General features: G+C 35.4%; 2 protein-coding genes, 3 non-coding genes and 1 pseudogene across 9 annotated transcripts; all 6 read right to left on the bottom strand.

Annotated features, from left to right (window-relative positions):
* Positions 1-10: 10 nt before the first annotated feature.
* Positions 11-4,825, bottom strand: LOC135581820 (pentatricopeptide repeat-containing protein At5g56310-like). 5 transcript variants are annotated; one of them, XR_010497175.1, is made up of 2 exons: positions 1,240-4,825; positions 11-145 (listed from the first exon to the last, which is right to left on the bottom strand). XR_010497175.1 is itself a non-coding variant. In XM_065154277.1 (2 exons), exon 2 carries the CDS (start codon positions 2,995-2,997, stop codon positions 1,450-1,452), a length of 1,548 nt encoding a protein of 515 aa, XP_065010349.1. In that variant the 5' UTR covers positions 2,998-4,274; positions 4,353-4,825; the 3' UTR covers positions 300-1,449. The 5 variants fall into 5 exon arrangements, 4 of the variants coding, with proteins under 4 accessions (XP_065010349.1, XP_065010360.1, XP_065010366.1 ...); XM_065154277.1 differs by lacking the exon at positions 11-145 and having other exon boundaries at positions 300-4,274; positions 4,353-4,825; XM_065154288.1 differs by lacking the exon at positions 11-145 and having other exon boundaries at positions 300-4,529; positions 4,623-4,825.
* On the bottom strand, positions 3,530-3,615 carry LOC135672715 (small nucleolar RNA SNORD25). The gene has a single exon (XR_010513072.1). It is a non-coding gene; the product is annotated as a small nucleolar RNA SNORD25 (small nucleolar RNA).
* On the bottom strand, positions 3,732-3,817 carry LOC135672717 (small nucleolar RNA SNORD25). Its single transcript, XR_010513074.1, has one exon. It is a non-coding gene; the product is annotated as a small nucleolar RNA SNORD25 (small nucleolar RNA).
* On the bottom strand, positions 4,150-4,226 carry LOC135672718 (small nucleolar RNA SNORD25; annotated as a pseudogene).
* On the bottom strand, positions 4,383-4,468 carry LOC135672714 (small nucleolar RNA SNORD25). The gene has a single exon (XR_010513071.1). It is a non-coding gene; the product is annotated as a small nucleolar RNA SNORD25 (small nucleolar RNA).
* Positions 4,826-7,459: 2,634 nt separating the features above from the next.
* Positions 7,460-12,269, bottom strand: LOC135640116 (uncharacterized). Its single transcript, XM_065154259.1, has 4 exons — positions 11,891-12,269; positions 9,582-9,691; positions 7,868-8,010; positions 7,460-7,685 (listed from the first exon to the last, which is right to left on the bottom strand). Exons 1-4 carry the CDS (start codon positions 12,030-12,032, stop codon positions 7,643-7,645), a joined length of 438 nt encoding a protein of 145 aa, XP_065010331.1. The 5' UTR covers positions 12,033-12,269; the 3' UTR covers positions 7,460-7,642.
* Between the last annotated feature and the right edge of the window lie 812 nt (positions 12,270-13,081).

Below are 13,081 nucleotides of genomic sequence, written 5' to 3'. Positions count from 1 at the left end.
TGAGATAGCTAACTCGAGAGGATGTGATGATGATGTAAAAGGCTGGTTTTGCAGAGAGAAGTTGTTCACGGTGATTCACTGCTAGTCATCTATCTACAAGACTTTGGATTCCATCCATCCATCCATCCATCCATCCATCCATCAGCTGCAAAACAAAAAACAAGATGGCTGTGATCTATCTACATACCAGCTAACTGGACATCCATCTTATTTCAAGAATCCAAACATCATACAAACCAACCAACCATCTACATCATGTATTTTGACTTGGCAAATAAATCATCACCATCACAACAAAATTGGGAATGAAAATAAATCTTCAATGATCAGACTAAGCAACAAAAAGTCATTACATTCACTATATCATATACAGAACACTTCAAAGGAAAAAGTACCAAGTCATGGTAGAAACAGAAGCCAGCTAAGTTCTAGATGAAATACAAATGCTTACTGAAATAATAGACAGCCTACATCGATCACAACTGGCCACCTTAAAACACTCCAAAGATCCAATTGTATGTTTCTGTAGACATCATTGCTGTTCGATAGTGGCTCATCAAGTTAATGGAGAAAACACAACAACACCCCCAAATAAACATAAAAGTAACAATAACAATAAAAATAATCCACAAAGATTATAAAGGCAACTACCTAGCAAGAATTGCAATTGATACATGTTCCTCAATGACCTGACTACCAAGAAAAAAATTACAACTCTAAACATCAAGACAACCAAATAGCATCTTGCACAAAGGTGCATCAATCTTCCGACCTCTGTAATCCAGACAACCAAATACAGGTGTCCAATAAAATTGTGTCGTTGGAATTAGAATGGACCAAATCTTCAACGGAACAAAAAATGAGACAAGATGAGAGCACCATCCTCTCTAGTACAGACAACCTATCCTTTGTCAAAATGCTTGCTTCAGAATTTTGATCTAAAAACCCTGTTTCTTTAGCATACAAATGGTGAATTGAGTTTTTTTTTGTTTTTAGATGTACATTTCAAAATAAATGGATAAATATATTACTTTCAGTTCAAGGATTGGACACACTTTGTTAGCAGTAGCTAATCCCAACAAATATCACCAGCCATCCTAACTGACCAGAACAACAAGCCAGAGAAAATGTCCCTTGCACAGGGCCACAGGCAAGACAATTAAACAGCAAATAATACAAGGAAAGAGTAGACAATGCCAAGAGTAAACAGATAGGAGTCTAGAAACAAGGTAAGCAAACCTTTGGAACAAAAACTCCTCATGGCTCTATGTAGTTTGACAATCTCTTCATTTAGATTACCAATTTTGTGCGCTAGCACCAGAAATGGACCAGACATTGTGCATTAGAAAGTCATGAGCTGCCTCTTGCCCGATCACCGGTATTGGCGGCATCCGATGAAATACTTGATGTGCTGAACAAAGATGGAAGCTCCAGTTATCAGCCAAGAAGTCATGAATTAGACCCATTTGCATATATTAAGCTGCAAGCAGCAGGCTTTCTAATGCCCAATTCCAACATCATATCCCTGAACATTTGACTATCACCTCGCTTCATAGATGCAACATACAAATTGGATACAGAGACAAGGTGGCCAGCCACCTGGTCTGGTTCTAGTTCCATAATTCTGTGGATCACCTGGCCTGCAAGTTTATCATCCTTATGTATCCAACAGCCACCAAGCAAGGCTCCCCAGATAGCAGAATTAGGCTCCACTGGCATCATTTTAATCAGCTCTTGGGCTTTGTTCAAGTGACCTGCACGGCTGAGCATGTCAACAATGCATCCATAGTGTTGTATTTTTGGTCTGATTCCATACATTGAAATCATCTGCTCAAAGTAGCAAAGCCCCTTGTCAATCCTACCCGTGTAACTGCAGGCACATAGAACCGCAATAAAGGTCAACCAATCTGGCTTCTCATTTTCTGATCCCTTCCACTGCATTCTTTGGAATAGATCTAGTGCCTGATCACCATAACCATGGGTTGCAAGGCCTGCGATCATGGTCGTCCACGTGACAGTGCTTTTACGAGGCATCTCGGTGAAGACCTGAAATGCATCATCAATAGCTCCACATTTAACATACATGTGGATGAGTGCATTATTCAGATTCACCAGACATTCTCTTCCATGCCAGAAATTGCAGACGAGTGCATGGATCCAACGTCCCAATTCCAAGTCTCCCAAATATGCACATGCTGACAGGACAGCGATCATTGTAACTTGATCAGGTTTTACTTGAGATATCCTCATCTGACTAAATAGAGTGAGTGCCTGACCACTCTTACCGGCCTGCGCACAACCTGCAATCATGGTGGTCCACGACACTTTGTCCTTAGCAGGCATGTCATCGAAGAACCTAAATGCCGTCGGCACATCCCCAGATTGCATATATCCAGCCAACATGGTGTTCCATGACACAATGTTTCTCTGGGGCATCTCTTCGAATACCTTATGAGCTTTAGCGATAGACTCACCTCTCATGGTGGCAGAGGCAGCATACATATTTATTAAATTAGTCTGAATGTACACACTGGAATCAAAGCCACCAGAAATGATTCTACAGTGCAATTGCTCCCCTTGTGGCAAGAAATTTGGCCCGGCCTTAGCACAGGCAGCGAGGAGGAAGGTATATGTGAAACCATTGGGCTGCAGCGTATCTGTCCTCCCTCTTCTTCTCATCCAATTGTAGATGCTAAAGGAGCTCTCTGGCATATCTCCATGAAAAATTGCCCTGATCATTTGGTTGCAGAGGGTGGTGTTTGGTTCCTCAACCTGGTCAAAAGCTAGAGATGCATATGTTATATTCCCTGACACAATGCAGCAGGAGAGAAGCTTGGTGATGAGGACATTCTTGCAGGAGAAGCCATTAACCACCAATTTTGCATGCAACTGAGTAAGTTGCTTCATGCTCTTGCATCCTTGAAGCATCAAGAACAAATGCTGCTGTAGATCTCTTGAGTATGGTTTCCAAGAAGCAAGAGAGGACAAGCTGAGCATCCTTTAGACCAGAAAGTTCTCCCAGACATCTAAAATTGGCAGTTTTCTTGTTGTATTATGTGAAATGACTTCAACTCTAATGACATGATCTCACAGGACAACCTGAAACAAACTAAATCAGAATGTCCAATGTCTAGGGTTTTGCAAGACTAATTAAAAGTGGCTATAGGTGAACAAATCAACCACTGCCCTCATGAAGAGAATTCTTGTTCCTGCTTGTCAAAACGATGTATTGTTTCTGCAATCCCATTAGCCACCACCTGAACAAGCAGCCAAGACTGTATGGGAAGGGCAAGCTGGGATCCTTGGATAGCATATGTGAGACATGCAACAGATAACTGATGGACATGATAACAAGAAAAAGATTACTTTTGAAAAAGGGATAATCCTCAGTGACCAAGTAACGATGCAAAATGTTAAAAGAATACAGGAAAAACCATTGTTTTAGAACCTGACATCAGTGTAGATAAATTTATTTGTGCAAACATTTCAAGAGAAAAACCTCATGCATCTTAAAACAGTTTGCAAGGTTAACAACTCAGTCCCTTAGATGTTCTTTGATTATGCAATCATATCTGCAATAATCATTACAGGTCTAGTAGGCTCATCATCGTTGTCCATTATTTATTTTAAAATCTAACATCATTTAGATAAATTTAATTTACACAAACATTTAAAAAAACCACTAGATGAAACATAAAGACCTCCCGCATCTTAAAACAACTTGCAAGGTTGACAACGTAGTCCATTAGATGTTCTTTGATTATGCAATCATATCTTCAATAATCATTACAGGTCTGTAGGGTTCATCATTGTTGTCTATTAATTTGAAATACAGGAAAAGCCATTCTTTTGGAACCTGGCATTATCATAGATCAATTTCATTACACAACCATATGAAGCAAAAAAACAATAGATGAGATATAAAGAAAACTCATTGCATTTTAACAGCCTGTACGTTGACAACTCAGTCCCTTGATGTTCTTTGACTATGCAATCATATCTGTAATCATTACATCATTGTCCATTATTTTCAAATACATATGTCAGTATTTTGGAAGCTGACATCATTGTATTATGCAAACATTTCAAGAAAAAAAGCCCTAGATTAGATATAAAATCCTCCTGCATCTTAAAACAGCCTGTGAGGTTGACAACTCAGTCCCTTAGATGTTATGCAATCATATCAGCAATGATCATTACAGGACTGTAGGCTCATCATCGCTGTCCGTTGTTTTGGAATACAAGAAAAGTCATTATTTTGGAACCTGACATCACTGTAAATAAATTTAATTTATCAAACATTTCAAGGGGGAAAAACACTATATGAGAAAAAAAAAAAAAAAAAAAAAAACCTCCAGCGTCTTAAAACAGCTTGCGAGGTTGACAACTCAGTCCCTTAGATGTTCTTTGATTATGCAATCATATCTGCAATAATCATTACAGGTCTGTAGGGTTCATCATCGTTGTCCAAACCATGGTTAACGAAACAGCGTGCACCAGAGATAGCGAGGAAGCATAAATATCCACACCTAAAGATAAAAAGTCGTGAAAAACTGATGTCACCAATGCAAACAGATCAACTAAAACCAATTTGAATGTGGCAAGTATGAGGCAGGAAATACTGGTTGTAGCTGCCTTTTTCCTCCATGTTTCGAGAGACATTCAACGCAGCTTCAAAGATAAACAGCAGAGGGTAGGCATAGGTGATGGAGGGATTACTTGTCGGCGGCAGCCTTCGACAACTGGGAAGAGGAGGAGGAGAAGAATCGAAAGGAGAAGGGCCGGTATCCAGGCGGCAGAGGGAAGGAGGAGGAGGAGGAACGGTAGTCCCTCCCTCCTATTTATAGACAAGGAATAGCGGAGTCGGATTAGGGTTTTGATTGCCGTGCTTGAACGGTCGAGATCTCATCTTGGAGACCCCTAATTCATTGGGTGTTACCCGTGTGTGTGTGTTGTTGAATTCATGATTATTCTATTTTACCATTGACGAACGATGGCAGTATTGAAATTTGGAAACATCATTATTTTTTTTATTATTTCACCAAATTTCAACATAATTTAAATTTCACAATCTATCTAACACACAAATACAGAATAAAAGATAACAGAGATGAAAGATAAAGTTGTATACTTACAACAAATTAGTCAAAGAAAAAGTAAAGATGCCAGAGATTTGCTTGCATGAAATATTGAATCCATTCATTTAATCCCACCCTATTTGCTGTAGACCGGTCATTCATTTAATCTTCACTGGTTTTAGTTTGTGACAATAAGGGTTCTACGGAGTACCACCATGACTACCTTTCCAACATACCATACATATAGTTTGTGCCCTCACGAGACTATAGAAAGAAATCCATGCAAATATCTTTAATGTTAATAGTAATAACTTTGTTCACAGGCCAAGAACAAGACCTTCAAGCTATTACTTTCAATCATCTCAATCAGACGAAGAACAAGACAAGAAACAAAACAAACATCTAATTAACTCGCCACAACATATGGCCGAATCAAGCAAAGGGTGCATAAACCAAACGACAGACACCCAAATCCATCAAGAAGCTACGTTAGAACAAAAAGAAAACACAACCCTAGTCTCCTCTACCAATAACTATAAACCCAAAGAAGGGTGATGAAGAAAGCACACGACAAAGCAACCAAAATCAATCAGGAAGCTGTAGAGTTTGCTCTAAAGGCAACGAGAGAAAGCCCCAACCAGAGAATATATATATATATATATATATATATATATATATATATATAATATAAAATTTCATGATAATTGAAGATCGTTTGGTTAGCTAGAACAATAAATTAAAAATTTTTCGTAAAATTATATGATGGTTTGATTGATATTAACCAACAGTAAAATTTGTTTATAGAGTAAATTTTTAGAAAATTGATGATGAAATTTAGATGAATTTTGAGGTTGAATATAGCTTATTTTATAAGGGATTTTATCATTTTTTTCTAATAATTATTGCTATGAATTATTATAAATCAATAATTCAAGAGGTAGAGTTCTTAATTAAGATATCTCATGAGTCTTTCGTTGATATCTTCATTTTTGAATTCAATAAAATAAATATAAGTTTAATTTACTGTATAATAGTAATTATATAAATTATCGTATGCATAAAATATTTTGAAAAACATGTTTCGACTAATATGATCATAATAAGCTAGTCATAAGTTAAATATGAATATATATTTTGTAAGTATAAAGATATATGAATTATGATAAAAAAAAATTTATATGCATGCATACATGATGACTTGCGGCATGAGAGTATATGTGTTTTCTATGATATGTGATGTAAGAATACAATACACATATATGCTATGACGTACGATATATTACAACGTGCAGTGTGTGAGTGAACGTATATATTATGACATATAATATGAGAGTACACATGTATATTATAATGTGCAATGTGAAGGTGCATGCATATGTTATAATACGTGGAGTACTAAGTCTATAAATTTATTATGCGCATATAAGTATTTTAAATTATTTCGATGTAAAAATTTACTTTTTATTTTTGCATATGATATGTTGTATGGTTATGCTTGCTAACAAAATTATAAAATGAAATATCTACTATTAATTGTCTTATGTCGATAATTTTAAAATATGATACATATGACATGATGCATGTTCACTCTAATAAAGTTATAAAATTTTATTTTTATTAAATAATTACTCACTACATATATTATTTTGTAGGTAAAGATATGAACAATGACCTATTGTCATTTTATATATATAAACATCATGTTTATGTTTTTTTTAGAGACTATGATTATATAAAATGTCAAAAACATTATATATAAAGAAAATCATGTCATGTTGTTTAACAAGTTAGTATGTTTTAATCATAAGATTATCTACTATTTATACACTCTCAATAATAATAATAATAATAATTAAAATAATAAAACATTAAAATATAACATCTTATTTTAGTCATAGGGTATTAATGAAACTAAAAATTAAGTTTTACAATATATATTTTATAAAAAAATGATGAGAATAAAATTTCTACTATATATTCACATTATTTATTTTTTATGATACAGCAATCAACAAACATAAGTCTGATACATATACATAAAAATAATAAAAAAATACTTTTAAATTTCTAATAGTTTATTCATAAATAACCACAGATGTCTAAATAAATATATATATATCTTAATTTGTGAATTTATAGAATCATTGAGAATTTGATTGAAACACTAACCAGTTCTAAGCCTAATTGAAACAAATGGACTCTGGTCATGGTTCATAGTTTGACTAATGGTAACAACCAAGCTTTACAACAAGGGTCAAACTTACTTGAATGGTCAACCTATGCACAGTATCAGTGTTTTCGTGATATATTTTCCAATTAACTTGCTGACTAAAATAATTTTTAAAATAAAATATGGAACCACCAGCAAACTTTTACCTCGATGCAATTAACAGTAAACTAAACTTGATGTTTACTCATAATTTACATATCTCCAAAGTTTATGCAGTATCAAGTTTCATCTCATCCTCAAATGAGTTTATGAACTTTTAGGAAAAGATCATGGGCATACTACTAGTTCCCTCCATATCTGAAGAAGTGTCTGTAGACAAAAGCCATCTCAAGGATCAATTCTTCCTCCCTTCACACAGAATGATGTGATACCCATGCCTGCATTTGTGTCCAATATTTTGGTTATAAACCGATACTACCTTATAACATAAGCAAAATTTTCATAACCACTTTTAAAGCATGAAAAATAACAACATCCAAACCAAATATATCAAACTTCTAGCACAACAGACATGTAGAGGTTGGATGATAAAATCTGAGAAGTTAGTCAGTTGGCATACGTTGATTTAAACGGTGCACTGGTAGCTCCAACAAGTGTACTAAATGCCACATCCTGAAAAGGACCAGCCATTTTACCCCTAGGAAACCATCCAAGGTCTCCACCTTTCTTTCCTGATGGACACTCGGAATACTCTGTGGCCACCTGAAACAGAGCCAGCACAAGGCGAGAAAAAAGTAATTCCTCCAACATTTAATGTATTCAAAGCAGATCTATGACTATGCATTTAGGAGGAAAAAAACAAATAACCTTTATAGTGGAGAAAGAGAACAAATAACGTCGACAGTGGTACTATTAAAATTCTTTGTGATATAATGACTGTACATAGACAAACTAGCAGAACACTTCAAGAGAAACCAAACTGGACATTTAATGCGCTTCAAGATAATCCATCAAAACAGAACTTCTACAATGACTCATGGTTTCCCTCTAAATCCCCATTGTCATAGATACCCCTAAAATATTATAATTAGTTTAAATGGAGCCAAAAGAAGCTTGGCCTGGCAAGATAGTAGGCAGAAACCCTCACTCTTTTTTTATCTACAAAATCCATTCTAGAGAGGCATTTGGCAGTACACATCAAACTATTAAAATGATAAAGGTGCAAGGAATAAACCAACTTTAAATACCTATTCCAATATTGTTGAGAAGATATGAAGGTCTGCAAGTAGCAGTTGTAGTACAAATACAAAGAGACCAGACCAAAAGAATTTTCTCAAGAAAAAAGTGAAAGCATAATATATAAAGCAAATTGACATGTTCTTGGAAAAAGGAATGATATAAACAGGTTATATCTAAATACATATAAGATTTGAAATAAGCCACATAATTGAATTATGTGATATTGCAAACCAGTTTAAGACTAACACTGAAATTTAATATTTCATCTCAATTTATCATATCAATACCCAAAGAACAATCAAACTCAGCCAAGATGCTGCATAGACCAGCAAACAATTCAATATAAGTTTGAAAGAATCAATCAACAAGCAGTAATCCAAGCTGAACTGAAACTGATATTAAGTAGTTAAACTTCGAAATGTGACTCTCACTATCATGTTGGTAAAGTTCCAATTTCCTTATGCACAAGAAATTGCTTCCAAGTTGCATAACTCGGTGATTAAGCACAGACAAAGAATGCAACTATGAAAGCAACTTGAATGAGAACGTCACCATAAACCACTCCCAAGTTGCATAACTTGGTGATTCGTTGCAAATAAGAAGGCAAGCAAACTTAAATGTGTGAAAAACTGTCAAATTTTCTGCTTATTCATAAGTTGCTCAAGCAAAGGAAATTTCAAACTGTGCAATGGCCCAACTCAATTCAGTTTAAAATAGTTAAATAGAAAGCAAAAAAAATGTTAAAAGGGTTAAAGTTAAGTTCCAAAAAGATACCTGCGTCACAATATCAACAACTGAAGATTTATCTTGATCATTCATTGAAAATGCAACTAAATATGAAGGAAACACATACTTCAAGTTCAATGTAATAATACAAAAAAAATGAAAATGAAAAAAAAAAAAAGCACAAAGAATCTAGCCGAAAGAGAAAAAGAAACACGAAAGCAGAACAGAGAAAGCAAATGGAGCAGGGAATCATAAAACAATAGAAGGATTTCAACTGTCTCACATTGCTCTGCCAAACTATCTAAGCTAGAACTGCACACTCTCACAAGATATAGACACAATTTCAGTGGAAAAAACAGAGATCTTGCCTTTGCAAATTCAGCAGGGGGAACCTTGTCTCCATTGCTTAACCAACCATCTTGGAGCTTCTTGTATGCTTCGTTAATCTTGCCTTGCTTTTCACATAATATGTGCCGTGCTGAAATGCAATTAATGGCTTTATTAAGACATCCACTGTGAATGAAATGATACTAATTGCTTAAATTGGTACCATAATACCATATGTCTCTTGTGCATTGTTAAACCAAAATAAAGTTAGCAAATGCTGCAAGATAGGAAAGATTAGCCCATTTCATAGTCATGATGCCCATATAGATTTCCATAATCAGATTAGTGTAAGTTTACATCCGACCATGCTTTTATTTTTTTAAAAATCTTAGTATATTCTACTATAGCAAACTTATTCAAGACAAAGAGTCTCTAGCAACATTCCTGGTAGTTGAAGCCTTGAAGGTAATTGAATTTGGCAAAATTTTCAGCAAGCTGAAGGTAATCGATAGAAAATTTGCCAGATGGGTCCATATCAGCCACTAGCTCACCAGAAGCCAGTGTGATACACGAGCAAAACCAGAAATAAACAGTACTGACTAAGGGTTGACTGATTTCAGCTTATCCTGATATTTTGGGAGATGGATGAGACAAACTTAATCAGAATTAATTTAATTGATTGATCACTTGATCCAAAGCAAGAGTTGCACCCCCGTGGGAAAGGAGATGTCTCCTTGTATCCCACAAAGAAATGATAGAAGCCCATGCCTTTCTAACTGGTAGATTAGGACAATATAGTTAATCCAGTTCCTGTGCCTATACATGTGCGAATAGTATTCAATAACACAAGTTCTTATAACAAAAATAAGATTTTAACTAAAAAGAAAACCAAACATTAAACACACTGTATAACTCAAGTCAGTAGCATATCAATGATACAAAAAATATGGCTTGTAGCAGAAAAATAAGAATCAAGGTCAATAACAATTTTCATCAAGTTAGAGTGAAGATGTATCGACCCCAATTAAACTACCAAAGGGAAGTGAATATCTAAAGAATAAGAAGACACCAACAGGTTTCCATATCAAACTAGTATTTGGTCATCAGCCAAAAGAAAATGAAGCATCCATATGTGAGTGTCATCATAGGGTTGTTAAGCATATTAATAACAAAAATATTATACGCCAAACCAAGTCTAAAAAAATAAATGATCAAGTATTGAACATATTATATGAAAAACCTTCCATTTACCATGAAAAGATTCAAAAGAATGTGAACAGTAATACTGAAATGTACACTAACAAAAGCTAGGACATGCAAAAACTGCCTGACATACAAATCATATACTCAATCACACAATCAAGTAGCCAATTTTCTATTCCAAAACTTATTAAACCACAAGTATTTATGTAGTTAATGTTAGAGTTAGCTGATGTACATAGGTAAGTTTTGGTGGAGGACAAGTTGCAGTTCTTTTTTTTTCCTTGTAATTTGGGGGTGGTGTTGCTGTAGGACTCGTCTGGTCGTTCGTGATATTTTGATGCTTGTAAGTCCTCATTTCTTTATAATCCCACAGATAAGGATCTAGATACCTTGTTATGTACTATAATTTTCATAAAAACATAAAATATTGTGCATATGCACCTCTCCTAAGAAAAAAAAGTTGGTTGATCGTTTATACACGTAAATATGCATCACGAACTTAAAAATCGACTTTTGAAATCAGATATAGCTATTAAAAATTTGAGTCAGTAATTCCTTTATACGAGACATTACAGATAGGAGAACTCCGATATATAATTGTTGGAGAAAGAGAAAAGTGAAATAATGGACAAATCAATACTCAAATTTGCACAAAAGCAATTTTTTTTCGACCTTACAGCTTTAGGGCTTCTTTAATCAGTTAACCCAAAAAAAGAAAAGAAAAGAAAAGTTGAAAATTCAACAATAGAAGAGGAGCAAAGAAACAAAGAAAAAAAAAAGCCTCGTAACTCATCAACCTATACATAACAAATGGACAGAAAAGGGGATCATATTTCTGTGGTCCTACAAAGAATGAAGGATGCCTATATAATTACACCATATGAAAGTCAGAATTTATGTCAAAAGGAACAATAAGAACGGATCAAATGACAAATAACGGGTATATATTCCAACATAGAGAGCAGCTATACGCTTCACATACATATTACTCCGCAGTAATCCGTATGGCATTATCTGAAATATACACAGCTCGTCAATCACCCAGATTCTAAGAAGCACAATTTGAACGAAAATACACTATAATCTTAACTGATTGTGAAGGAAACTATAACAAAAGGGAATCATGATCACGAGAAGAAGCGACAACCTTTGACATAAGTGCAGGTACCGAGCCCATCACTTGACTTTCCACCCTTGGCTTTACCCTTAGAGGCATTCTCATCAGATGCAGCGGTCTGCTTTCCCTTGCCCTTCCCTCCCGAATCCTTGGGTTTCGAGTCCCTCCCCATCACCTCTCGTGCAAAAAATCGGCTACCTGAGACGCGATCGAGCGAGACCAAACACAATCACCCTGAGAGTTGGACCAAATGAAAGGCAAGATCCATCCGAAAGAAGCCGATCCGACTAAGATCAACCCCGGAATCAACAACAGTCAAAGGAAAAGGGGAGGGAGAAGGCCAGCCAAGAAATCACAGAAAACAAGAACAAACGCGGGCGGAAAAGAAGACATCATCTACAGAGAGAGAGAGAGAGAGAGAGAGAGAGATTGAAGGCTTACCTCGAAGGCGATCGTAGGAAAACAAATATGGGGGACAAACCGAACCTAAAAAGGAGACGCCGGATGATCTTTTTAAGTGTGTACTACCGATATTGCCCTCGAGGACATCATGATCCAAATCTCGCTTATAAATTGCGGTGTAGAAAGTGGCTGACCGACGACGACATTATAAATTGGTACACTTATTTCAAGTTAGGTCATAAATTCTGATAAGCCCTAATGAGAAAAGATTTGCACCGATCCATCCATCATATGCAAATGATAAATGATGAAAATGAAACTTATAAGATACTTTATCATCTAAACTATCTTACTATATATTTTGATCGTTTAAAATATCATAAATTTAGAGTCAGGTAGTCGTGATAAATGATGTCAGGCACATAAGTAGAAATAATATCTACAAAAACTATATCGGAGCATTCTCGACTAAGGGATTTGAATATAATATCTCTCCAGTAAAGTGGAACTTTACTCAAACAAGAATTGATCAACTGTTGCAGTTATTGGACTCACACTACCTGAAGATTAAAGTAAACATGCAATGTCGTAACATTTGAAGTCTCAACCGGCTGCCACTCACACTCTTACCTGAAGTTTGAAGTAGACATATTACTCCGTGGCCAAAGGACCAAAAATTTGAAGGGTGATTGTCTACTCCAATTCAATTGGCACTGAAACCTTTGTCATGTCAGATAAATGAACTATTTACGTTCCGGAGGAAGTCACAATGTTCATCCAAACCACTGATCTTAAAGGAAGAAGAAGGAAAATCCATTA

The sequence above is a fragment of the Musa acuminata genome, chromosome BXJ1-4 (assembly GCF_036884655.1).
Source record: "Musa acuminata AAA Group cultivar baxijiao chromosome BXJ1-4, Cavendish_Baxijiao_AAA, whole genome shotgun sequence".
Classification (NCBI taxonomy): Eukaryota; Viridiplantae; Streptophyta; class Magnoliopsida; order Zingiberales; family Musaceae; genus Musa; species Musa acuminata.
Note: the sequence above shows the minus strand (reverse complement) of the source record. Positions and strands in the feature narration are given on the sequence as shown.